Source organism: Drosophila simulans, chromosome 3L (assembly GCF_016746395.2).
Source record: "Drosophila simulans strain w501 chromosome 3L, Prin_Dsim_3.1, whole genome shotgun sequence".
In the NCBI taxonomy this organism is placed as follows: domain Eukaryota; kingdom Metazoa; phylum Arthropoda; class Insecta; order Diptera; family Drosophilidae; genus Drosophila; species Drosophila simulans.
Genome location: NC_052522.2, coordinates 3,098,243 through 3,122,204, shown reverse-complemented (window position 1 = coordinate 3,122,204; position 23,962 = coordinate 3,098,243). Strand labels below are relative to the sequence as shown.

The window sequence follows — 23,962 nt, the reverse complement described above, 5'->3', positions numbered from 1 at the left end:
AGCGCTTATCAGATGACGACAACGGTCAACAGAAATGCTGCGCCAAATTCAGGAAGACGCTATCAGTAGACAGTAATAACAAATCTTGATGGATGGATATAAAAGCTTCTGCGACTTTAATTTTAGTAGTCGTCTTTCACTCACCACCTCACAGACATGGCCATTACTCTGGACTGGCTGCTCCTGGTTACCTTGGCCAGTGGATCCCTGGCCCTGTGGTCTCCTCAGTTGGTGCCTCCAACTGGTGGTCTGTTGCCGCCGTCCCCGCCAGCTACATTAGCTCCACCGCCCACCCTATCCCAGGATCTGGAAGAAATCCAGCGTCTGATCCAGTCGAAGCCATTGAACCAGCTATTGGTGCGCTACCTAATCAACGATGCCCAGTTCCAGGCCTTCGTGCGGATCATCAACAGCAATGCCGCAGTCACTGCCCGCTGGCGTCTGCTTTCCCAGCCGGAGCTCATTCTCTTTCTGCAGTGGACGGACCAGCAGCTCCTGGCCTCGGGCGGTTCCTTTGAGTTGGAGGAGCAGAGGCTCAAAGTGAGTCTATTGAACCAGTTTCCCTACTGGTCCGGCACCGTTTTCGGCTGGCAAGGATTCCTAAACGAAGTTCAGCTCTACTTTCCACTGTATGCTATCCGAGCGCACATCGATGCCAAGGTGCTGCAGCAGGGAATTTTCGCCCAGTTCTGGTCGAGATTACAGGGATTGCGGGTCATGTATGAACGCTGGCTGACTACAGTGGAAACTACACAGGTTCTGGCTGAACTTCAGAAGGCGGGCATTGATACTGTCCAATTGGATGGCATCATCCGAGAGCTCCTCGGCTGGAATGCTGTGAATGGTACGGTAGAAGCCTCTACTGCTGCCCCTGGAACTCCCGCTGCACCCACCGCAATTCCGGGTGCAGTTTTGCCCCCAGTTAACACTGTTTCTGTGGTTGTCTAGACTGCCATAACACAGTGATGGGGAGTCAGCCGTTCCTAGGAAGGATTCAATATATAACATACCAATTGGGTAGGATATATCGCACTCGTATGGTAAGAGTTGCACAATATTTGTAAAAATAAATTGGGGATCAACTGTTATTTTGCAAGTCTATTCATTGGATATTATACTTCTTAGGAATGAAATTCTGAATTTATGCTAGCTTTAAAGGATATCAACAGATATTTGGCTACGTAGTCTCCACCTGGCTGAGGACTTCCCATCACTGTCGGAATAGCTAACATATATTTTGGATATTCATTGCCACTGCTGGCAACATTGCACCAAAGTTATTAACAATCAATGGGGACTAACTACATCTATGCGTAATACGTATATGCATCTATACGTGAAACGTGGTCTCCGGCGGAGTTGCTTAGAACTTCAGTTTGCTTAGTGTGTTGGAGACTTCCTGGGCATTGGCCCCCTTCTTCTTGTTGTTCTTGATGGGTGCCACAGGGGCCTTTGGCTTCTTCACCACCAGATCCTTGTGTAGAGTCTTCAGTTTGGCGTCCAAATTCTCCTGCTTGGCTTTAACAGATTCCTTGATCTGCAAGTTAAGCGCGTACGTGACGGGATTCTATCCAGCAGTAGCCAATCCACTCACCTGCTTGAGCTTGCCCTGCACTTCCTTGGGCTTCTTGCCCTTGCCCTTGTTACCGTTGCCTACTTTGAATACGTTCTTGGCCTTCTTCGACTTGTTCAGAGCCGACTTTGGCTTGGCGGCCCCAGGAGTTACCTTCTTGTTGTTTGCCTTGTTGCGACCCATCTGTAAGTATGCATACGAGGAGACTCTTTGTAATTGTTTGGAAATCACAACTTTATTGTATCTATTGGATCAAACATATTTCACTTTGGTGGGGACCTCCAGCTCCTCCTCTGCACAACGTTTTCTCGTGACTTCGACTTCCTTTAAAGTGGTTAGCAAGTTTAGTGATAGCTTAAAGGACACTCTATACATGTCCTTGTTGGGGGCAACATTCCGTACAAAATTGATACCCTGGAGCAGGTTCTCGTCCAGGATGGCTCCCAGATTGCTCTCCACCAGTTGACGCACCAATTCCTTGGTGTTCTCACCCTTGGCAAAGGAGTAAACATGAACAGTGGGATAGCACACGTTTGTGGGCAACTGTGCCAGCTCATCTGCACTGTAGAGACCACGAAATGCGTCCAGGAACTCTACAGCCATTGCAGGTAGATTCATTGTAATATGTATGGCATACGTAGTAGTATCCGTGGTACATAGACGCTTTAGCAGGTCCTCCCTTAGCTCCTCGACGATAAACTGCCTACCATCTTTATTGCTCATCTTTATATTGGGCATGCACTTATTTCTCTTGGCATTATGCTGGAGCCAACGGAAACTCTCAGGGTTCAGGTCATTGGCCAGGACATGGCATCGCTTCTTGGCAGCAGGCACACTGAATGGACCCACGCCAGCAAATACATCATAGAGAACATCGTCCGATTTCAGCATTTTCACAATTCTTTCGTGCTCCGTGGAGAGGCGGGGATTCCAGTACACCTTGGAGAAGTCAAACTCAAATGGGACTCCGTTCTCCTTAGTTTCCACCTGGTAATTGGGGTCCCCACAGATCAGCTCCAGCTGGAAGTTGCGGTAGGTGTTGTCAATGGAGGATGCTTTGTTAACTACAGTGCGGCAATTGGGAAGCTTGTCACGGAGCACCTGACCGATGAGCTGCTTATAGGGCAGCAGATGATCACGAAGATTAAGGTGGGCAATGTGGCCTATGCGGGAGTAGGAGGTGAGACCCTCCTCCTCCGTGGGTAGCACGCTTTTCAGGATTTCATTGGCGCTCCAATTTTCATACCTCAACTCGAGGTCGGCAAAGGAGAAGTTCTCGGCATTGACTTTCTGCCTCTGCAGATCCTCTGTTGGCAGGGATTCCCAGTTTTTGACAGGCGTTGGATGTAGTAGGATCTCTCGAGATTGGTCCACAGCTCGGACAGGATGCAGGTGCTCCATTTTCAGCAGGAACTTCTTGACCAGCGGCATCACACGTTGCACCTGAGACTCGGGCACCCGTAATCGCGGAACTTGAACGATCTTTCGGAACTGTTCCCTTTGGAGCTCCTGCATTCCGCGCACCGAGCTGGGAGGCTTCAGCTCCTTGACGTCCATGTTTCGAAAGTAGTGACGTAAACGACTCGTTATAATCGTTAAATCCTTCAATCTGGACACCATAAACATCCAAACACGTGCGTCCTAGGTTCTGGTGTTTTCGTGAATTTGGAACATGAAAGTCGGGCTCCTTTGATATGGAAGGCTGGAGCAGCTTGTGGAGGACTTGCAGATCCCACAAATATCAATTAATCTTTGAATATATACCTCTATTAATTCCAAAATCAAGATCGGATAAAAAAGCCAAACAAACGCAAAAACGTGAAAACAGTGTGACCATACGGATGACCGTTACAATATACTATATATTAGACAAAAATATACTGAAACTGCTATGGTTTCAAAAAATAATTAATTAATGTTAATAATTAATTCCTTTTTCAGACAAATATTAGAATTCATCTACTCCTTTTCAAATATCTCAGCTATTAATCATTATAAACATAGCTGAACTTAATTATCCAATTCAAAACAATCAACTTGCTACCTTTGGTGACATTTTTAAGTTTATTTAAAAATTAAAAGTCAATTATATAGATTTCGTGATTAATTATTAGGGAGATTAACTTTCACAGTATACAATATGCACTTTCGCTGAAGACATTTACACTTTGTTACAAAAATATGTTGTATTTTATCTTTTGACTACACTCTAAGCCATTTATTCATAAAACAATGTGCGAAAAACATAAGTCGGGCTTCAGAACATTTACAATTTGTGCAATATCAAAGGCCTATTCTTCAAAATGGACACACAAGCGAATTTTGTGCTCGTAATCAGGCTAGTACATACATATGTGGGTACGTAGAAAGGCGGATTCATTATTTGAGTTTTTGCAGTGGCTGTCCTGTCCGCGAAGCGCTGGATATTTTATTGTATACGTACTACTATCTTTAGCGTGGCAGAAACATACACATAACAATTAGGGATTGGGCGAACCAAAATGTAAAACGGCGGAGCAATTTAGCGAGTTAGCGTTAGATTAAGGGAAGCCTTGGCTCTTTCCATCTGCCTTCGCTGTGGAATCCAAATGATATTACTACAATTAAATAAATAAAGGCAAAAAACGCTTGCTTAAAGTAATCAATCTACACCACGGAACCCCTTGCTGGACCTGCTCGTTCAATCCTATCGACGGTATCGCCCCAAATATGCGCGGCAGTTGGGGCACGAGTGATGCACATCCATGCAGTCGTCGATGCAGCAAGGTATTAGGCAGCATCCCAGCCAGCAACTAGGTAAGGAAGAAAGAACCGCATTAACTCGACGTCTTTGGGGATGCAGAAAGCCAGGCAAAACTCACCCGAACAGGGCAATCAAAAATCCGGACAAGTAGGCAATCATTCCCGGCTCGGTGCGCGTAGTCGTCTCGATCTCGGCATGGCACGATGGACAGATCATGTGTGTCGAAGTGCGGCTAATGGGCACAACCGTGGTCACAATCGTGGTATTTGCCGTGGTTGCGGGCGCCACCACGGGCGTATATGGACCCACCGGCTTCACTCCGCCCACCGCCTCCTGGTAAGAGGGCGGGGCCGAAGGGGGCGGCACATAGGTGAACTGCGGAGGAGCACTGCCAGGTTTACTCATGTTGCTAGGCTAGTAAATGCACTTGGCGGTTAAGAATCTGTAAAAAAATGCAATTAAGTTACATTTAAAAAAAAAACGACAAAAACTTAAATTTCTATAAATTTTAAGAGCAACTATAACCACTCAACTGGCACTTTTCATATCCTTATTACTGGCATTCTGTCGTTTTGTTTTCTATTATCAGCAGCAAATCTCATGGGAGTTCCCCGACCAAAACAATTCCGACAGCTATTTGCGCAATCAACAGAAAATTGGCTTTGCTTTTTATTATGTGGCAAAACCATGTGTACCTTCTATACAAAATTTATGTAGATATGTAATTGTATAAGTTATAAATCAAAATACGTTTCAAATCCAGTTTTTAACCGAACGGCGATAAAATGTGCAAAAATCAAACTAAAAGTTACTAATTCAGAAAGATAAACAACCAGAACTGAGCTGATTAAGAAAATGGATGCTGAAAATAGCGCAGAGCCCAATGGTCAGCATCTCATCCCCAACCACGACGCCATGAGTCACTTTCGCTCATTTGGCACGCATTCGAATCTATTGGAGAGCAAGTCCGCATAGAGAGATCTCAAAAAGTACTCCACATGGATATACCCTATGCAGAATCAACTTTAAAATAAGAGACTAAGCATCAACATAAATTAGAGTATACAAATCAAGAAGCTTAATAATATTCAATAAAATCTGGTCGAAACATTCGTTTCCGTGTAGCAAACGAGGGAAATAATCTGCTGGCGGTCACAAGGCAATTACCAATTGAAATTCCATGAAGGGATTGTAAGCAGACATGCAAAACTGGGAGCAACAATCGGAGTTTTCGGTAGAAACTCAGATAAGATATGGCAATTGTATTCGTATGACGACAACTGCCAAAGCAATTGAGCAATTGTCTTTACATGTCTGAATATCAGACGACGACAGGCGCTCAACTTTTGGAGCTGGTGTACAATGACCTGCCCCTCATCCAAATCCAAACTGCGCCAACTTTCACCATTCGTTCAGGGAGCCATTGCACACAGATATAGATATCTGAAGCACATAGCTGCAGGCCAGGCGGAAGTAGATATGGCTAAGTCAGATAACCAGATGTCTTGGTCTTGGCCAGAACGCCAACGATCGGCTGAAACCAGCTGCACTTGGCGGAAATAAGCACAGCTATGTACATCAGATACATCAGATATACAGTACGATGACGTATGTGGGCGATATGCATCGATCTCAGCTGAATCAGCTTCGATTTGGTTTACACTCGATAGAAGCAAATTCGTTAATGCAATTAGCATCCGCTGGCGTCCAGGTTCTACTTAAACTCTCTCATTTACCAGTCCAATTCCCAGAGATTGCCATGGGCAACGAAACCAGTTGAATGCGGCGGTGGCATTAATTGGAAAATAAATTGAGACTTTGAGACACTACCCCAGAAATCCATCCTATGTGCAACCGCACCGATTGCGTCATGCCATCAGACATTCATTATCTTCTCAGCTCGGATGAATCTTCGCTTTGCAAATGCGATAACCTTGCGATTTTGGACCAAGCAATCTTTAACTCACAGAGTTTAGTGCTGACACCAACTAATTCCCTTCGGTAGTTAAAATGGTTGATATATGTCGGTTCGATTTCGAAAACATCCAAAAAGCAGAATAAAATATTTTCCCGTGTACAGAGCAACCTTCTAACCGAATTGATGCTTCTTTTTGGAAGAGTATGCGATAAATTAGAATATTCAGCTGTGTACGTCTGTGCGTACAAGGTCTGCCACTCGACGCGATCAGAAGAGATTTAAAAACGCCTTAATATGTATTTAATTTTAGCCTTTGTGTTAATTTCAGGCAGCGTTTTCGTGTATTTCTCTGCCGCATGCAAATTTTATGAATCGAACTTTAGGCCCACGGGGCATATTCATCCAACGAAATTAACGTAAACCCAATTACGATTGTAGGTAAACCAGAAAATGAAATAATTGTACACACATTTCGTAGGTAAATTGTGGTGAAATTGCGCACAATTACCATGGAATCTAAGCACTGTTTGTGGATAGAACTGGATTCGAGTTTGGACGACCTTGGGTACGCCCTTTTAAAATCGCTTTTCGTAAACCCAGCCCTCCATTCAATAACGATCGTGACGATGATGAAGTTGCTTTGAATGATGTGTATTCCGCACACTATCTTTCGCACCGCCAGATGTTTTCGGCCGATTCAGATGCCACAGATGACGTAGTCGCACCAAAAATAGCCACTTCAGGGGGCGGCAAGGACGCGGGGGGCGTGGCAAAACAAGAGCAAAAGGCAATGGGTTCACAGGTGTGTGTGTTGGTGTGGGTGGATTGGATTGAAACTGCTTGTTGCATTCGTTGGTAATTAAATATCTTGATATTATCACACTGCACCATGCGATGGATTACACCATATAGCACATATAACCACAGAAAAATAGCCCGATTTAATTTGCGCTTAATTTTAATGTACTTTTATTCGCACGCACACGCAGATACATCTCGGCATTAGTATAAGTGCACATACGAGGGACCACTTTAAACTGATTTTGAGTTTTATCTAAATTTGTTTGGGCCCGTTTTCTTCGCTGCCCATATTTGGTTGTTATTATTAGCTTGTCGCACCTGCACAAATATTCTTTCGAAAGCGATCGCTACCTCGTATTTTGCAGAGCGATACGTTTTAATAATAAATGCCTCGTTGCGGAGTGACCGTTACAAGTATTGTTCAGAAATACCATACCGAGGCAATCGATAACTTTCGATTCATCTTGTATCGATTGCATGCCGTTTCCAAAGAACAGGAGTGCCATCGAAATGCACTGCGAAAAACACACGCCGGATATTCGAGAATTAATGCCCGTGAGGGAGCACAGGTGCGAGAAATGTCCGAGCCTTATCTTTGGCAACCTCAGTCACTATCAACTGCACCTGCGCCGGCGGCACCAGGAGGTTCTCCCACCCTCAGTGATTGGGCCAATTGTCGCATTCCATTGCCCCGTGGAAAAGTGCATCTACCATGTGGCCACCAAGGGAGCCCGCAGCTTCACCAGCTTGCGCTTGCTGCGACAGCACTACCAGAAGAGCCACCTGGACAAGAACTACAAGTGCCTGGCGTGCGGCGGGAAATTCCTGCTACAGCACCATCTGGAGAAGCATCAGTGCGCAAAACACAAGTGTCCAGTGTGTGAACTGACCTACAACAGCAAGGCTGGCCTCAGGACCCACATGCGGCGGAAGAACCACTTGGTGCAGCATGAATCCGACAAGGTTCCCATACCCTCGCTGGACACATGGAAAAGGCTGAATCCACAGCCAATTCCGGTTTCTGCAGATTCCTTAACAGCCCACAGTTTACAAACAGACACTGATTTACATCCGTCAGAGGAATATATTAACAACCTGCCTTCCAACTTGGCTGGGGTTACAGAACTATATGCTGAAATACCCAATCCGGAGGCCAATATGCCCTCCACTCTTGAACTTGCCACCGATTTACCGGCTGAAGAGGAACATATTCTTTGTTTCCTGCCCATTATGGATGTGCCCTATGCGCTAGAGATGTCATCCCAGAAACTAGATATGGAAACACAAACGGAGGAAGACGAACTGAATGAAATCAGGAACGAAGTGCTGGCGCCCTTGTTGCGCGATATAGAAACGCAAACACCCGACACCAGAGGCGACATAGGAACGATGACCGATGATTTCGCAGAGGAACAGGAGTCTGTTGCGGTCGGAAGCCATTTCCACGCGTATCCAGAAACTGAACCTATTTTTGACTTGCAAACCTCTGCCCACATGTACACCCAAACCTGCGACGATTTGTTCGAGGAACTCGGGCTGTCCCACATCCAAACCCAAACCCACTGGCCAGATGGTCTGTACAACACGCAACACACGCAGACCTGCGATGAAATAATGGACGAACTCTTCCCCGACAACTTTCAGTCCACTTGCACGCAAACCAGGTGGCTGGACTGAAAGGATACTGGGGAAGGCGAAAGCTAGAATGAGCAGACCAAAAACTCATTGTATTATATATAATTATATAATTATTATTTGTTAATGTGAAAATTAAGTAAATTATTTTTCTGTGAAAACACAAAACAATTCTAAAGCCATCTTATAATACAAGTTCGTTCAGAAGTAGTTAGTTTCACGTAAATCTAGACAGACTTTTGGCGAGGTCAAAAAGTTTTGGTCTTGGCGCGACCATCCGACTTGGTCAGAAGCAACTCAGAGCATTGGAAAAAGCAATAGCTGCAGAAGCAGAGTGCCACATAGTTTCCCACTCCACTAAGGTAGGCGCCGCGCATTAGGAAGTCTCCAATCTCTTGTCCGCCGATAAAGTAGACATTGGAGAAGGCGGCCGGAATGAAGAGCTGGGTGGCCAGGATTGCGTACAATCGCTGAGCTCCCACGGCACCCAGGTGACGCTGTGTCCACCGCTGGTACTCCGGCATCGCGGTAAACGTCTTAAACACCTTCTCTGCAGCCAGGCAGAGGAAGTTCAGAATGCTCCAGATAAGCACGTAGGTGTAGCATCCATGCCAGACGAACACAAAGGCGAAGGTCAAGGCGGTGGCGCCGAACTTTGCCGCTGCCGATGATCGCTTGCCGCACAGCTCGGCGTAAATGTGCTGGAATAGGAATTCGTACAGACCCTCATCGAAGTACTTCCACATGTCCGAGTAGAAGTGGATGCGTCCGATGCAGCGAGGTCTATTTGGCGCTGGGATGCCATCCTGCACAGCAAAAGCTATCCCCAAGCCGTATGTCACCACGTAGTACAGGAAAAAGAACTGGCCCATGAAGTAGCCGGCGGAGTGCTGCCAAAACACCGAGTCCATCATCTCCACCATTCGCACATCGCGCGACATGTAGTGTATATAGAAATAGTGGAGGGCGCACTGCATCACCAACCACCATATGGCGCTGCGCAGGACTCCTCCGACGAATCTCAGCCAGTTTTGCTCTTCATCCTCTCTCCGGGCTGCGAACCTCTGGTAGCTAATGATCGGCCCATAGGTCAGACAGGGAAAGTACATGGCGTAGCCCAGATACTGGACGAGGCTGTATCTCGTCAAATCCTCCTGCTTAGCTGCCATCTTGGAAAGCGAATAACTGCATCCGCGAAGCACACTCCAGGACATTGTGACAATAACCAGGACGTATTCCGTGTAACCAACGCGATCTGTCCACCAGGCATTCTTTTGCATCACATTGATGCACAGTATCCAGCCGGCTGACAAAAGCCACACGAGGAATTTTAGTGAGAGCAGGGAAACGAGGTAGTACGTTGCTATCAATGTGACTAGTAGTACCATCGATGACCAGTCCAAGTTTACACTAAGAGCCAAGGCACAGACGCCGATGAATCCCAGACACTGAAGGCGGGGACATTTCCAGCGTATGAATCCTTGGACAACCGCGTGCAGCAAGTAAAAGGGCCAAAAGCTGGCGATAAAGTCTCCAAAGTTCTCCAGCTCATCGTTGCTGTCATCCCGACGCCGCTGGGAAAAAGGATACAAGCGCCAGCCCTCCGGAAACTGGAACTTTGCCTCATTGGCTATGTGATCCCGCAGTCCATATATCTTGTACAGGCCCACAACTATATACGCTATATAGACGCCGAAGTAGACGAAAATCTCGCAGCGGGTGAGTAGGGATCGCTCTGCTAACCCGGACATCACTACACCACCGACTTGGACTCTGCATTCCGGGAAAAGATTTCGCTAGGGATGTGAAGAACCAGCGAAAATATCGATATTTTTATACCCTTGATGGAGAAGATTACCGGCATTTCAATTACATATATTTCTCTCATGTTATAAATTTGACCCATTCAAAAATAAGTTTTTGTTAATTTTTGGTTGTATTTAATTAACCAATTACGATGGAGTGAACAATAAAAGAGCAGCTGTTCTTAAAATAGCTAATGGTATCTACATATAGAGCTAAGTCTACAGAACTACCTCTAGAATAGCATCTCATGCTGCTCTTTCGGACTCAGTTTTGGTTTCATCAGGAGATGGGACATGCTTGATGTACATATACTGATGAGACATGATGTTAAACGCTATGCTTATGGCTTCTTAATGGTAACTTATTGATTCCAGCTGAACGTCTGTTAAACCAGAACTCCGAAGGCTTATTTCTAGTTTAGCATATCGTCTCCGTATTCGGCCTTCAAATCCTTCTTGATCTTTTTATTCTGGATCGTCGTGCGTCGCTGCAGGTGTCTCCAGAGCGTGCTCTTGGGGATCTCGAAGAGGTTGGCCGCGTGGTTTTGAGACATTCCCTCATTCAGGCAGGCATGCACCGCCTTGGCTAATTTGTCACGCAGCTCATCCTTGGGCGTATTGTCGCGCTTTCGGCAGGACACGAAATTGGGCAGGCGTCCCTGGGCGGACAGACGAACCTTGTGTCGGTGCAACGTGGACATGGGGATTTGCAACTCAGTGCTGATGCTCTTCAAAGAATCTCCATTCTTCAGTCGCTCGTAGGCCTCTTGCAGGGATGGTCGTTCCCGGTTGTTTCGCATGTAGGCGGGATTAGTGCGCACGCGTCGCCACAGGACTGTCTTGGAGATATCAAACCGGTCGGCGGCCTTTTGTAGGCTTAAGCCCTCGATGATAACCGCGTCGGCCGCCAGATCCAAAGCATCATTGATGTCGTCTTTTACCTCACGTTTCAGGGCTACGAACTGCTGGATTCGGGTCGGCTTGCAATCGGGCAATCGTTTGACAGGCTTCGCACTTATGGAGCGACGGATACGCGTCTTTCCCCCGCCCAGCTTGCGGGGCTTAACGTCTATTTCCTCGTCCACAAGCTGGTCGTGCACGTCGTCATCGTCGTCCATTTCAGTACCAGCTTCTAGTTCCATAAGAGGATCGGGTGACGCGAACTCCTCCTCTATCATTTGTGATTCGTGCTCCTCAGAATCCTCAGCAATGTCCGCATCCACGTCATCATCTCCCAGGTCCACTTCAGCGCCACTGGTGGCCGTTTCATCTGCCTCAATTTTGGACAAACTCGATGCTGACTGTGTTATGGTGAAAGTGCCCGTGTTCTCGGTGAGTATAAATTGATTGCCGCTGGAACTTCCGTCCATGTGCTCGATTGAGTAGGTGATCTTCGGCGGCTCGTAGACATCAATGTACTCCAAGGACCGACTGGAATGGCTGGGCTGGTGCTGAGATCCCGCGAGTGTTGTGGCTGGGACGGAGACCATCGGATGTGGCTCTTCCTCGTCGTCCAGCAGCTCCGCCTCAGCGATTTGGAGCCCTGTAATGGACTTGGCCGACTCCACGGCTATCGAATGGTCAACATCGACACTGGGTGGACTAGCCGATGGATTGCACTCAAAGCTGATGGCAGATTTGATGCCCAGGAGGTTAATGGCCTCCAGGAACTCGGGGAGCGACGTGGAGGGCAGGCTAGTCTCGCCCATGTAAATGAAGGACAGCATGCACTCCAGCAAATCTCCGCGGATGTCGGGCAGCATTATGGTTGCCTCCTGGCCGCGCGGAACGTCCACCAGGAGGTTGCGCATCAGTTCGCTGCAAGTGCTCAGCACGAATAGATGGGCGCGCACTCGAACGCCGTCCCTGGAGGCCAGCACCACCTCGCAGTGCTGATTATCATTACGCAGCGAACGCTGGATGTCCATTATCGTGGACGAGTGGCCCATCCACTTTAAATTATTCTGCGAACGGTGAAGATTGTAGATTTGAATTTCACTTATCCCGGAGATTTGGGAGGACGCGTTTCACTTACCATATTGTTGTGTTTTGATTCCCAATTGATTTCCAAAAAGTTTTCAATTCTCGCAATTCCAAACGCAACGCGATGTCACAGTTTTCAGCCAGGGTAGTCAAATTCACCAAAGATCTCGGTATTTCGGTATGTTTTCCATGTGCTGTACTTCAAGGAACGTGTTGGTATTTTTAATTAAATAATAAATCAAGTAGTATGGTTTTTTTTTTTATAAATCATTTAAACAAATATTCCAGAAAAGTCTTGTGGTTGGTAATAAAGAATAATTCGGTGTTAACGTACACGATATAAAATAATGTATGTGCGGTATTTGTGTGGTACCGAAATTGTTAAAATACCGAAGTAGGGCTGTCGAGTATATTAATTTGGCGCACTGACAACCCTGGGGCTCCAACAACTATATTGACATTTTAGCATTACATAAATTGTCAAAAACGGAGCAAATTGTTGAATTTATATTGAACAGTTTGTAGAATGGCGGCCTTAATCAGGAATCTGGGTGCCCGTGCCGCAGTCGCCGTTCTGTCGGCCAAACATGGTTGGTAATTGTCTTGCTCGAGAGCTTTAACTGATCTATTCTAACCCTTCAATATTCAGTGGTGCCCGCTGCTGGATCCGCTGCTCTTCGGATGGCCAGCACAACTCCAGTGGAGCCCAAGAAGGCGGATAAGCGTAGGTAACCGTCGACTTTATCACGGTGCCAATTACATGTAAGACATTCCACCCACAGCCACTGTCCGCCAGCCGGACGCAGTCGCTCGCTCGCACCTCTCCGATTTCGGGCGCTATGTGGCCGAGTGCTTGCCTAAGTACGTGCAGAAGGTGCAGCTGACCGCCGGCGATGAGCTGGAGGTGCTTATTGCCCCAGAGGGCGTGGTGCCCGTGCTGCAGTTCCTTAAGGATCACCATCAGGCGCAGTTTACCAACCTGGTCGACATTGCCGGCGTGGATGTGCCCTGCCGCAAGAACCGATTCGAGGTGGTCTACAATCTGCTCTCGCTGCGCTACAACTCGCGCATCCGCGTTAAGACCTACACCGATGAGCTGACTCCCCTGGACTCCGCGTGCGAGGTGCATAAGGCGGCCAACTGGTACGAACGTGAGATCTGGGACATGTACGGCGTGTTCTTTGCCAACCATCCCGACTTGCGTCGCATCCTGACCGATTACGGTTTTGAGGGACACCCCCAGCGCCGCGACTTCCCGCTGTCCGGCTACGTAGAGCTGCGCTACGATGATGAGAAGAAGCGCGTCGTCTGCGAGCCCTTGGAGTTGGCCCAGGAGTTCAGGAAGTTCGACTTGTCGGCGCCTTGGGAACAGTTCCCCAACTTCCGCAACGCTAATCCCCCCGCCGAGGTCGTTCCGCCACAGGCTCCAGCCAAGAAGTAATCCGTTGTCGGTTTGTTAAATGGTAATTAGATCAATAAAATGTGATCACTATGAGATGTGTAAACGTAAAGGAAACGAAGCTCCACTTAGTTACTTAGGTTTCTTGGCTGATTCCTGGACTATTTCCAAATGAAAACACAATTCGTATCAAACCAGAGGGTCACAAGTATTTATTGATTTCCGTATTGTTTACATACATGGTAGTTTACACTGAGAGTTAAACGAATTCGCCGGATCTAGCACATCCGAAAACCTCCTCGAAGGCCATGTCCATATACATACATACATACATAGATATAAAAACGTTAAGTAAAACAAGTGCGGGCCTCTAGACAATTCGTGCGCCTGCGCAGCGGTGCCCGGCGAAAGTACAGGTGCAAGGACGTACTTAAGTTTAGGCCGGAGCGGATTGGGCTAGTGGTAGTGATAGTTGTACTTGGTGAAATCCTAATCGTAATTCGAGCTTCAGAAGTTTGATACACCGCCTGGCTGCACCGTCGTCTACGTTTTATTTTTGTTAGATTTTCGTTCGGTTTTTTTTGTACAAGAACATACACACATATATATATATATATAGTACATAGGTACACACACATAAACATAGTATTACATTTAGCGATTTAAAAAAAGTTTTCACCCCGCATTCCGGCGGAGTGGTCCAAAAGATTTTCGTTACTTTACAATGGCTGCGTGCATCTGGGCACGACTCAAAAAACAATTCTCCGGCGCCACATGGCGCCCTCTCCGGCAGTCCATGTGCCCGGGCTCCGGTCCGGATGCACAGTGGGACTGGGACAACAAATGAAATTTGGGTGCAGTTCGTGAGCGCGCTTTCTTCGCGCTTCCTGCTGACAAAAAAACAAATTCGACAGACGGCCATGTGTGGACCATATTGCAGAATGAAGGACGAGCAATGCGTGGCTTCTAGTCTGGTGGAGGTCATCCTCTCGGCGGCCGTCCTGTCACAAATACAAATATGCGGGCTTGGCCACGGCAGCTCCAGATTATATCGATTCCGTCTTGGTATAATGACGAGCTGCACCCGCTCCACTGCTGCTACTGCCGGCAGAGGAGACGTACGGCGACGCCTTGCCACTGCTGCTGCTCCCTGAGCCCGGCGTGCTGTTGCTCAGCTGATTATCGCCCGCTGCAGCTCCACTGGATGCAGCGGCCGCCTCGTTGTTTAGCCGCTCGTGATACTCCTGGAAACAGGGCACAATGCACAAATTCGTCTGGCACTCCGGGCAATGGTATTTCGTTTTGCGGCGCAAAATGCGTCCATGCCCGTCGATGGTGTTCCAACAGAAGTTGCAGCCCAGGGCCGGACCTGGTCGAATGACCGGACAATGACTAGAACGGGGATTCTCGAGAGTGATGATCTCCCGTTGGGTCTGCAACAAAGGTATGTAAGTGAGAGTGATCCTTCAGTCGGGTACACATCCAACTCACCTGAGGTGAAGACACCGATCGCTGCAGTTCCTCGTTCTTGACACGCAGCGTGGGCAAATGCTCAAACGAACTGCTCATGGTGGCCTGGCCGGGATGCAGATGGGTGCCAGTGATGGAGCCCGAGGCTGACTTGGAAGTTCGCAGCCTCGAACCGCCTCCGTTGGCGGCCTCTGCTGGATTCTTCCCTGCCCGCTCCACGACTTGCGATCTGCTGATGGAGGGAGAGTGCGGAGACCTTCGCTCGTGTGCCACATCCGATCCAATGGAGAACGTGGGCGACAACTGATGCCTACTGGCGCTGTTCTGGAGCCCCGCATTGGGCGAGGTAACCACAGACACGGCCGCCGACACTGTCGACGAGGAGCCGGGACTGGCATTAGTGGGCGTTGCTGCCGTTTCACTAGAAACCACTGGACAGGTCAGCACGCGCGTGGGCACCAGGTATTGCGAGGAGCCGGCCGGCGGCGGGGACCCCGAGGCGTAGATGGACTCGGGCAGAGAGATGTGGTGCGGGTGGTGAAGCGGCGCCGGAGTGACATAGCTGGCATTTGAACCCGACAACGGATGCGAGTATTGGCGGTGCAGCGGGGCAAACGGATTGCTGCCAGTTGCCATCGCGGAACTGGATCCAGAACCTGATCCGGCCATATGCAGCGCGGACTGGCGAGGCAGCAGCGGATCCGAGTGCTGCTTGATGAGATAGGGAGTGCTGGACGGCACGCTGAGCAGGTGCGGCGTGGAGGGAGCCAAACTGGGCGCCGGTTCAGAGGCATGGCGCTCGATCCGCGGTGGAACGGTTAGCAGGTGATGATGGTGATGCACAGCTGGCTGATGGTGCAGATGATGCGAGCCCGTCGTAGAGTAATCTCTAGCCGTGGCACTCGTGGCGCCCGCAGCATTGAATGGATCAAAGTCGAGCGTCGTGGCAGCCGTATCCGGGGATATCTGATTCGTGGACGAGATGCTGTCACTGTCCCGCTTCACCCTCGGCTGACGGGTGAGCACCCGGTTGCGCTTGGTGCCCATCACCGCTGGCGAACTGGGCGTGCCATCTGGATCACACTCGACGGATCCGACGCCTCCGATGCTGAAGGAGCGCTCGAAGCTTCCGCTGCCACCGCTGCTGCTGCTGGCGGCCCCCAGCGGAGGATGTGGCGGATGAGGAGCATGCGCCGGACTGGGTTCTGTAAGAAAATAGTGTAAATGGATTAGTTTTTGAACCGGCCTAAAAAGCATGGATACGGTTGCCCAAGATTCATTATGAAAACACTCATTATGAGTGTTTCAAATATGTTAGGTCTCTCATTTCCATATCATTTCGATTGAAACTACTGACCTTCTGAATGGGAAAAGTGAAATGAAGCCAGGGGAGCAGGTGGAGTATGTTGTAGTTTTGAAAGTTTATTCGTTTCTTGCACATCGACTACAGTCTAGAATGTTCGTTCCATCGCGATATTCGATTCGTTTGGGGCGCGCATTACTTGGTATGGTACATGCAACTTATAATACAATCGGTTCTTTATGCACTTACGCTGATTTAAATAATTTATATATATATTTAACACACACATAACTAGCGTAGTTATTGGTACTTTGCAATTGTAGGAAACAGAGTTAGTAATATTTGCTTATTGTTTCGGCTATTTTCGCATTGTTTCATCCGTGTTCTGTTCTGATCTGTTCTGTTTGGTTGTTTCGTATGTTTCCGTGGTTCTGTGGTCTGGGATCGGATCGGATCGGATCGGGTTGGCTTGGGATCGTAGGGATCCTTCGTGGTATATGATGCGTGTGGGCGAGTGTACAGTAATAAAAGTCCATTATCAAAGTTTACGTTACTCTATGACTTCTAACAAATCACGCTTAAGTTCTTAGTATGCCTTGACACAATATAAAAAGTTCTCTATTAGTACAATATTCATATGAATCGTTTAAAAAACACACTATACGTAATCGTTATTCAAAACCGGAACCGTTCGTATCTCCGCCTTCCGTGTTCGTTTCTGTTTTGGTTTCCTATTTGCCTTTAGCTGCAGTCTCCGTTTAGGATTTGGGTGGTTACGAGTTATCTTTAAGTTTCGTTTGTTTGCGTATCTGTATCTTGTAGTCCGTCACCGATCTCGTCGCGTCGCTATATGTACACTGCCTATGTACAAATAAGTGCCGAAGTAAACGAGTCCCCCTGGAAAGTACCCCTCCCCATTCTCAGATATGTTGTCGGATTTGGAAATATATAACCTAGAGTCGATCACCGTAAGACCTGGTGCCAGCGCACCCATAAAAACAGGAATTGACACCTTGAGTAACTCAGAAAGAAATGAAAAAATGTGTGTATACATTCACAAATATAAATATATATACATATATATTGGTTGGTACATATTTATCATACATATCCGGTTCGCTTACATGCTCCTCCTCCTCCGCCGATCTAGTAGCTTAGTCTATTGTACGCGGTCCAGCGATCCTCGTATCTCCCTGCTCTTGACATTGTGCGGCATGGAGTCGGGAGTCGCTAACGATTACGCTTATGCTTCGAATAGAGTGGACTTGCGTCACTGTACACAGAAAATGGTCTCACATTGATAGGAAGCTAAATATAATGCTCACGGGGAGTTCCTACATACTGGTATTTGCTATTGTAACACAAGTGCAGAAATTAAATCCCTTTCAAAACGAGGAAGAAAACTTATTTCTGATGCGCCAGAGCCTAGCAAACCGCAGGATGTGGGAAATTTTCGTCAGAAATTGCCAATAAATCTCATTTTGTCCTTAATGTTTATCATTACGATTACAGATAGAATTTTTGGTTTAGTCCATTGCTTGCTTGCATTACAGAAAGTGGAATTATGGAACGGATTCCGCAAGGTTTGGTCGGCTGCTGGCACACAGCACCACTTTTTAGCTGCAGTTGCTTACAAATCATTTGATGTTCGCGATTAACACTAATAAAATTTTATAATTTATGTACAATTACATTATTCTTTTACACGTAATATAGCTATATATATATATATATATATATATATGTATGTATATCGAAGATCTGCACTACCGATTTCTTAGTTAACAATCGTAAAAATGTAGGGTTCAAAACGTTTAGCTTAAGGAATTAGGTTCTATGAAAGTATTATTACAAGTGCGGCCGGCTTGCCTGCTCTCTTAACTCGCTTCGCTCCTCGCCCCTCACTTCCGCCTCACTTCTTTGCGATCCACCTGCTTCGCTTAGCTCAGCTCAGCTCAGCGCAGGAATCCGATTCCACTTCTGTGCCATCCTGGGTCGGCATATGTCGCTCCACTGTGCCGTACAAGCGGTCCGCTATATACACTAGATTGCTGCCGTTTCTCTAATACCTGTATCGATCAATTTGGGGGCTCTGTGTCCGGACCTACGACTTGTCCAAGTACTGCAGGCCCGTGCTGGTCACCGTAGCCACCGGCTGTGCAGCCACCGTCACAAAGTTGTTGATGAGGAAACTGTGCGCCATGCCCATTGGAACGGAGACGGGCATGGCTGATATGCTCAGGGATTCCGCTGGCTCGCTGGCGGCCATCACGGCGGCTGCCTGCAGCAGAGTGGCCGTCCCCGCCTGGCTCGAAATCGTATTCTATATTGAGTTGAAGTTAATACTCTGTAGATTCATGGCGGTGGTCGGATTAACGTTAATGGTGCCGGTTCCTGCGCCCGTTCCCGCACCTGCTCCGCCGCCGGTGGCTTCGATGTACCGCTGCCGCGTCATCGAGTGGACATTGCCGGGCGAATCCATGTATCGCGGATCGAACAGGCTCATCACCCCGATCGCTGGGTGCGAGTTTCCTCCGGCCGGCAGACTTCCAGCTCCGCTTCCCAGGCCAGCGTGGTGCGATGTGCACATGAGCGAAGGCGTCGGAGTCTCCGCCTGGGGTGGTATCTGCATGCCGAGCGTTTCGTTGGTGTTGTCGTCGCCCTGATTCGTCGAGGGCGTCGGCGAGGGCGACAGATTCGGCTCCTGTTTGACCACACGCGCTTTTATGCTGGGCCGTGACACCGGATAGCCACGCTTTTTGTATTCCAGCCACAGGGTCCTGTTGTTTACTCCGTAAAGTCGTGCTGCCTTGCAGAATCCGATACCTCCCGTGCGTACCGCCTCCAGGGCTCGGATAAAGTTCTCGTCTCCCTGCGGATTCACCGATCTCTTGCGCTTCACCACCTGGTTGGCCGCTCCAGGGGCTCCACCGTTTCCAGCACTGGCATTGCCAGCTGCACCGCCAGCCGCACTTGCTCCACCGACTCCCGCGTGCACGGGGGATTGGGTGGGCGTGGGACCCTGACTGTAGACCGATTGCACCATGTTTGACTCATTGGGCGAGGTGGGCGAAAGGTTCTGGGCCGCCGTCGCATAGCTTCCGACTAGGTTGTTCACGGTAATGATCTGCGACGAGTAGGCCTGTCCGGAAGCGGATGCCTGCTCCTGCTGTTGCTGCTGCTGGTAGTGCAGCTGCTGCAGGTGCTGTTGCTGTTGGGTGGCCTGCTGCTGGGCTTCGTGCTGCTGCCGCTGATCGTTATTGACGCCGCCGGCGCTATTCGCACCACTGCTCTGGCTACCGGCTCCACCACCGCTGCCACCGCCGTTGCCCAGCAAGTTGGACTGGCAGGCAGGCAGGGAGAAGCGCGGATAGTTGGAATCGACAACTGTCCATTGCAGACCTGGGAAGGGGAGAGAGAGAGAGACAGCGAATGAAAGATTGGTTCTGTTACTGGTACTGGTTACTGGGGCATTTCGATCGAAATTGAAGTTGAGATCGCTCTCTCCTAGCTCTAATGGATCGGGATTTGGTCTGTTTGGGTCTGGTCAGGTCAGGTCCAGGTTTGATCTTAGTTCAGTTGTGTTCTTACTGAGACAGTAGTTTATAGGTTCTGAGGCAGTTCTTAGATAGGTACAATAGAGGTAGGTAGTAGAGGAAAGATTGCTAAGGCTAAATCATTATCATCGGAAACCGCTGTTTTAGAAATTCCCACAAAACAAAAATCAAAAAAAAAAAAACGCAAGTAAACGCAAATAGAGAATGAACAATTGAAAAACAAATCATAGGTTTAGTTTTTGGAAGTTTTGGTTTTTGTTTTGGACTCTGTGCTAGCTCTCTCCCATTCCCAAGTTCAGGCAGGATTCGGTTTTTTGGAATACAATACACAATAATAGTTAAACATAGAAAATTTCGGCATTTCACAATTATTTCGTTGCACTTAGTCGGTAAATCGGTAATGAATAATCGGTATGCTAGATCTCATATTTAGCTTTAGCATTCATTTCTTCAAGCGCTGTGTACTGAAATTTTTTCGAAATGGCACCGTTCGTGTGTGAGATATATGCAGATGAAGTATGATTGTGGGCATTATTTCGATGGATGAATCGAGAGTACACAGTGGTTTAGATTTCACATTGATTTGCTTAAGAGAACATAGGTGACAGTGCTTATCAGTTCAGTGAACCCCTAGTCAGTTCGCAAATGATACCAACATTGTAAAGCTATGTTCTTTCAGTCCTGTAGAGTACATGCTCGTTTCAAAAAAGTCAAGTGATTACTTATTTATACACATTTTCCCTCTTGACTCCTAATTTGTCAATAGTTTGTCAGTATTCTTTTGACTACGAATTGCAGTTAACTTGTCAGTGTTTTGTGTTTTTAAAGTAATCAAGGCAAATAAAACTAAGAAACGATAAAAAAAAAAGAATCCAACCTGGCGAATGAGATCCCTACCCGATGAACAATGAGCTTTGATGGAACAGTGTGCTGGCTTTTGATTTCCAATTGCGACTTACCCGAGTGCGAGGACTGGGAGTTCGGCGCATCGTGCTCGGATGGTGTGGTGCCGCCGGAGATGTCCAAGGGCATCGTTTGGTTCACGCCGCCAATGTCCACTTCGGGCTTCTGCAAGAAAAAGAAAACAATTAGTGCCTTTGCTCATGCGGACGAGGGTACAAGGTTAACGTGACCAATTTCATTACAATTTGCATATGTAAGTGTCCGTGTCCATCGTCCAGATCCGAGTCCTGCGGCTGCTGCTCCAGCTCAGCGCTGGCCGACTCTTTGAGCAGCTTGGCCGCGTGCAATGAGTGGCCGGCCAAACCGCCGCCCGCACCAAATGTCATCTGGTTCATCTGGGCGAGACTGAGACCGGCATTGCCGGCCCCACTGCCCGCGTCCAGTGAGCTGTTGTGCTGCTCCTCCGCGTTGTTGCGATCGCCTGAACCTGCGTTATTAAGAAAACAAGTTATTTTTTGAGCCCTTACAATTTTGGATCTATCACGACGATGCTTTACCCAACTCCAACTCACCGTTATTCGAGGATTTGCGCAAGCGCTTGCGCCTGGTGGCCGGCGAGGTTCCAGCGCTCAAAGGTGACGGCGTACGTCGCATCTGGTGGTGATGCGTCTGCGCCGCCTGCGCCTGTCCACTCTGCTGCTGCTGATGGTGGTGGTGATGGTGCTGCTGCTGTTGTTGCTGCTGCTGCGCCTGTTGTTGTTGCTGCTGTAACTGCTGCTGCTGCTGGTGGTGATGGTGCTGCTGCTGTGCTTGTTGCTGGGCCTGCTGTTGCTGCTGCTGCTGGAACTGCTGGGCCTCGCTGCTACTCCACAGGGAGTCGCCCACGCTGCTTCCACTGGCGGCTCCCAGGCTGCCACCCGAGTTGCCCGCTCCAGTGCCCACTCCCGCGCCCCCCACCATCTCGGTGCCGTCGGTGGAGGATTTGCTGTCCGACTTGGTAAGATTGGCCGGATCCGTTGGCATCTCCGCTAGGCCTTTGATCTTGAGCATCTCGGCGGTCTTGAGGATGTGCGGCAGCTGCTCCTGCGACACATTCACCTCGCCGTAGTACATAAAGTCCACCATGGTCTTTAGGTCATCGTACTGCACGTCCTTCAGGATGACAATGGGATGTTGGCACGGATTTGTGGTAAACAAAGCCTGTCGAACACATTTGATATATAGTTTAATTCGTAAGGGATATTCGCTGCGGAGATCTCCAACTTACCTGAAAGTACGAACTGCAAGCGGATAGCACTATTTTGTGGGCCTGCAATTGGCGACCCTCGGCTGCCAGGGTGACATCCACCAGGGTGCCATTGTGCAGCAGCGAGGAGCACACGGAAATGAAGTTCGGCTGGTGGTTGTTCCACCGCAGGCAGAACTGCTGCACGGACATGATGTCAAGGGGTCCGGATCCGCGTCCGGGATGCGGATTTGGAGCTCCCTAAACCTCAATCTCCGGAGCAACCTCCTCCTCCTGCTCCCGCTCCTCCGCCTCCTGCTCGTTCCCTTCTTCGTAGCCAATTAATTCACACTGATAACACGTTTTATCGCCTCCCGCTCGCCACTCTATTGATTTTTATTAATTTTACTTGCTTTCCGGTGTTTTGTTCGCTTTTCTTTTTCGCTCTGACTTTTAATCAATTTAAATTTATGAACAATCGCAGTCTGTACATGTGTGTGTGTGTGTGGGGGGTCGGGATCTCGGTTTTTGGGGGGCGACGACTTCTATGCCGCACGCATCGCGAGTCACTGCAAAAAGGGGTAATAAAAATGGGGTTTAAATAAATCAAACATTATCGATGGTTACACAAATTGCTCAACAACAAATTCCACTCTCTCGCTCTCTTCCTCTCTGCTTTTCACAGCTGCGCGCTCTTCTCGCTTACAATAAAAAAGCAAACAGAAACAACAACAACGGCGGGACTGCGTGTGTATGTAATTATACAGTCGCGAAAATGAAACACACACACACTGGCAAACAACAGCCATACTTGTTGTTGTTGCTGCTCGCTGGCCAAAGTTTTATTTTTGATAAAACCGAGAACGTAACGAAATCGTATAGCTTTTTGTATAGCCGCCGCGCTGTAGACCTTGAATTTTCTTTAATTCTTATGACGTAATTATATACGCGCCCCGCGCTCCACCATCTCTTTCGCACTTAATCGCCTTCCCCATTCCCGTCTCCATCACTCTCTCACCCACACAGACGACCGCCGACGACGTACTAATCGCTGCTTCTTCGTTTATTCATCGTATCGATATTTTCAGTTTTCAGTGTTTCAGTCGCATTTATTTATGTGCATGTCGCGCGTTATTTTCGTATATCTTTTAGGGGCACAAATATGATGCTCGAACTAGCCGAGCGCCACATGTTTTTCACTCGCTTTTCCCCCACAGAATTCCTTTTCCTCTTTCTTTTTATCGCTTTACAAACTTTGACTTTTTGTGGTAGGTTTTTGCTGTTGTATTTCTTCTTTTTCTTTTGCTTTCCAAAAACAAAATGGCGCGCAACAAATTTATGCGAGAGGCAAAACAACGCCGAAAACCGTTAGAACGAGCTGAATTTCAATGCCTTTGACTGGCGCTTTGTTTGCGCCAACTTATTTACCACTTTTTACACTATTTTAATGCGGATTTCCTGACGAAAAACGCATATGAAAATTCTTACGTTTTACTTCTTTATGCGAAAGATTTTTGTGACTATATGGCAACTCTGCGTACAACGAGTTGGCAGGTCGCTTAATAGTGTGACCACTCCTAGGTCAAGACTATTTAACCAATTGATAAGGATTGTCCCAAATTTTAAAAAAAAATTTGTTAATTGCAT

General features: G+C 48.0%; 9 protein-coding genes across 17 annotated transcripts; 3 read left to right on the top strand and 6 right to left on the bottom strand.

Moving 5' to 3' along the window:
* The first annotated feature begins 70 nt into the window (after positions 1-70).
* LOC6736581 lies at positions 71-1,176 on the top strand. The gene has a single exon (XM_002083407.4). The coding sequence runs from the start codon at positions 157-159 to the stop codon at positions 946-948; it is 792 nt and encodes a 263-aa protein (XP_002083443.1). The 5' UTR covers positions 71-156; the 3' UTR covers positions 949-1,176.
* LOC6736580 lies at positions 936-3,469 on the bottom strand. Its single transcript, XM_016170752.3, has 3 exons — positions 3,338-3,469; positions 1,595-1,756; positions 936-1,537 (listed from the first exon to the last, which is right to left on the bottom strand). The coding sequence occupies exons 2-3, from the start codon at positions 1,754-1,756 to the stop codon at positions 1,364-1,366; spliced, it is 336 nt and encodes a 111-aa protein (XP_016030176.1). The 5' UTR covers positions 3,338-3,469; the 3' UTR covers positions 936-1,363.
* On the bottom strand, positions 1,790-3,331 carry LOC6736579 (tRNA (guanine(37)-N1)-methyltransferase). Its single transcript, XM_002083405.4, has one exon. The coding sequence runs from the start codon at positions 3,197-3,199 to the stop codon at positions 1,826-1,828; it is 1,374 nt and encodes a 457-aa protein (XP_002083441.1). The 5' UTR covers positions 3,200-3,331; the 3' UTR covers positions 1,790-1,825.
* A 145-nt stretch (positions 3,470-3,614) lies between the features above and the next one.
* Positions 3,615-7,473, bottom strand: LOC6736578 (LITAF domain-containing protein). 3 transcript variants are annotated; one of them, XR_001599784.3, is made up of 4 exons: positions 7,354-7,471; positions 4,435-4,758; positions 4,206-4,365; positions 3,615-4,148 (listed from the first exon to the last, which is right to left on the bottom strand). XR_001599784.3 is itself a non-coding variant. In XM_039293516.2 (3 exons), exons 2-3 carry the CDS (start codon positions 4,719-4,721, stop codon positions 4,260-4,262), a joined length of 393 nt encoding a protein of 130 aa, XP_039149450.1. In that variant the 5' UTR covers positions 4,722-4,758; positions 7,387-7,473; the 3' UTR covers positions 3,615-4,259. The 3 variants fall into 3 exon arrangements, 2 of the variants coding, with proteins under 2 accessions (XP_039149450.1, XP_016030174.1); XM_039293516.2 differs by having other exon boundaries at positions 3,615-4,365; positions 7,387-7,473; XM_016170750.3 differs by having other exon boundaries at positions 3,615-4,365; positions 7,354-7,470.
* A 5-nt stretch (positions 7,474-7,478) lies between these two features.
* On the top strand, positions 7,479-8,880 carry LOC27206259. The gene has a single exon (XM_016170316.3). The coding sequence runs from the start codon at positions 7,513-7,515 to the stop codon at positions 8,710-8,712; it is 1,200 nt and encodes a 399-aa protein (XP_016030173.1). The 5' UTR covers positions 7,479-7,512; the 3' UTR covers positions 8,713-8,880.
* Positions 8,794-10,470, bottom strand: LOC6736576 (protein-cysteine N-palmitoyltransferase Rasp). The gene has a single exon (XM_002083402.3). The coding sequence runs from the start codon at positions 10,419-10,421 to the stop codon at positions 8,919-8,921; it is 1,503 nt and encodes a 500-aa protein (XP_002083438.1). The 5' UTR covers positions 10,422-10,470; the 3' UTR covers positions 8,794-8,918.
* A 123-nt stretch (positions 10,471-10,593) lies between these two features.
* Positions 10,594-12,665, bottom strand: LOC27206275 (modifier of mdg4). Its single transcript, XM_016170749.3, has 2 exons — positions 12,511-12,665; positions 10,594-12,439 (listed from the first exon to the last, which is right to left on the bottom strand). Exons 1-2 carry the CDS (start codon positions 12,511-12,513, stop codon positions 10,889-10,891), a joined length of 1,554 nt encoding a protein of 517 aa, XP_016030172.1. The 5' UTR covers positions 12,514-12,665; the 3' UTR covers positions 10,594-10,888.
* A 202-nt stretch (positions 12,666-12,867) lies between these two features.
* On the top strand, positions 12,868-13,969 carry LOC6736574 (NADH dehydrogenase [ubiquinone] iron-sulfur protein 3, mitochondrial). Its single transcript, XM_002083400.4, has 3 exons — positions 12,868-13,048; positions 13,108-13,182; positions 13,241-13,969. Exons 1-3 carry the CDS (start codon positions 12,985-12,987, stop codon positions 13,897-13,899), a joined length of 798 nt encoding a protein of 265 aa, XP_002083436.1. The 5' UTR covers positions 12,868-12,984; the 3' UTR covers positions 13,900-13,969.
* Positions 13,970-14,044: 75 nt separating this feature from the next.
* Positions 14,045-23,928, bottom strand: LOC6736573 (AF4/FMR2 family member lilli). Of its 7 annotated transcripts, none has more exons than XM_016170748.3 (7): positions 23,804-23,928; positions 22,358-22,884; positions 21,663-22,290; positions 21,321-21,577; positions 21,147-21,255; positions 15,349-16,532; positions 14,045-15,290 (listed from the first exon to the last, which is right to left on the bottom strand). In XM_016170748.3, exons 2-7 carry the CDS (start codon positions 22,526-22,528, stop codon positions 14,904-14,906), a joined length of 2,736 nt encoding a protein of 911 aa, XP_016030171.1. In that variant the 5' UTR covers positions 22,529-22,884; positions 23,804-23,928; the 3' UTR covers positions 14,045-14,903. The 7 variants fall into 7 exon arrangements, with proteins under 7 accessions (XP_016030171.1, XP_016030164.1, XP_016030167.1 ...); XM_016170741.3 differs by having other exon boundaries at positions 21,333-21,577; XM_016170744.2 differs by having other exon boundaries at positions 23,744-23,884.
* Between the last annotated feature and the right edge of the window lie 34 nt (positions 23,929-23,962).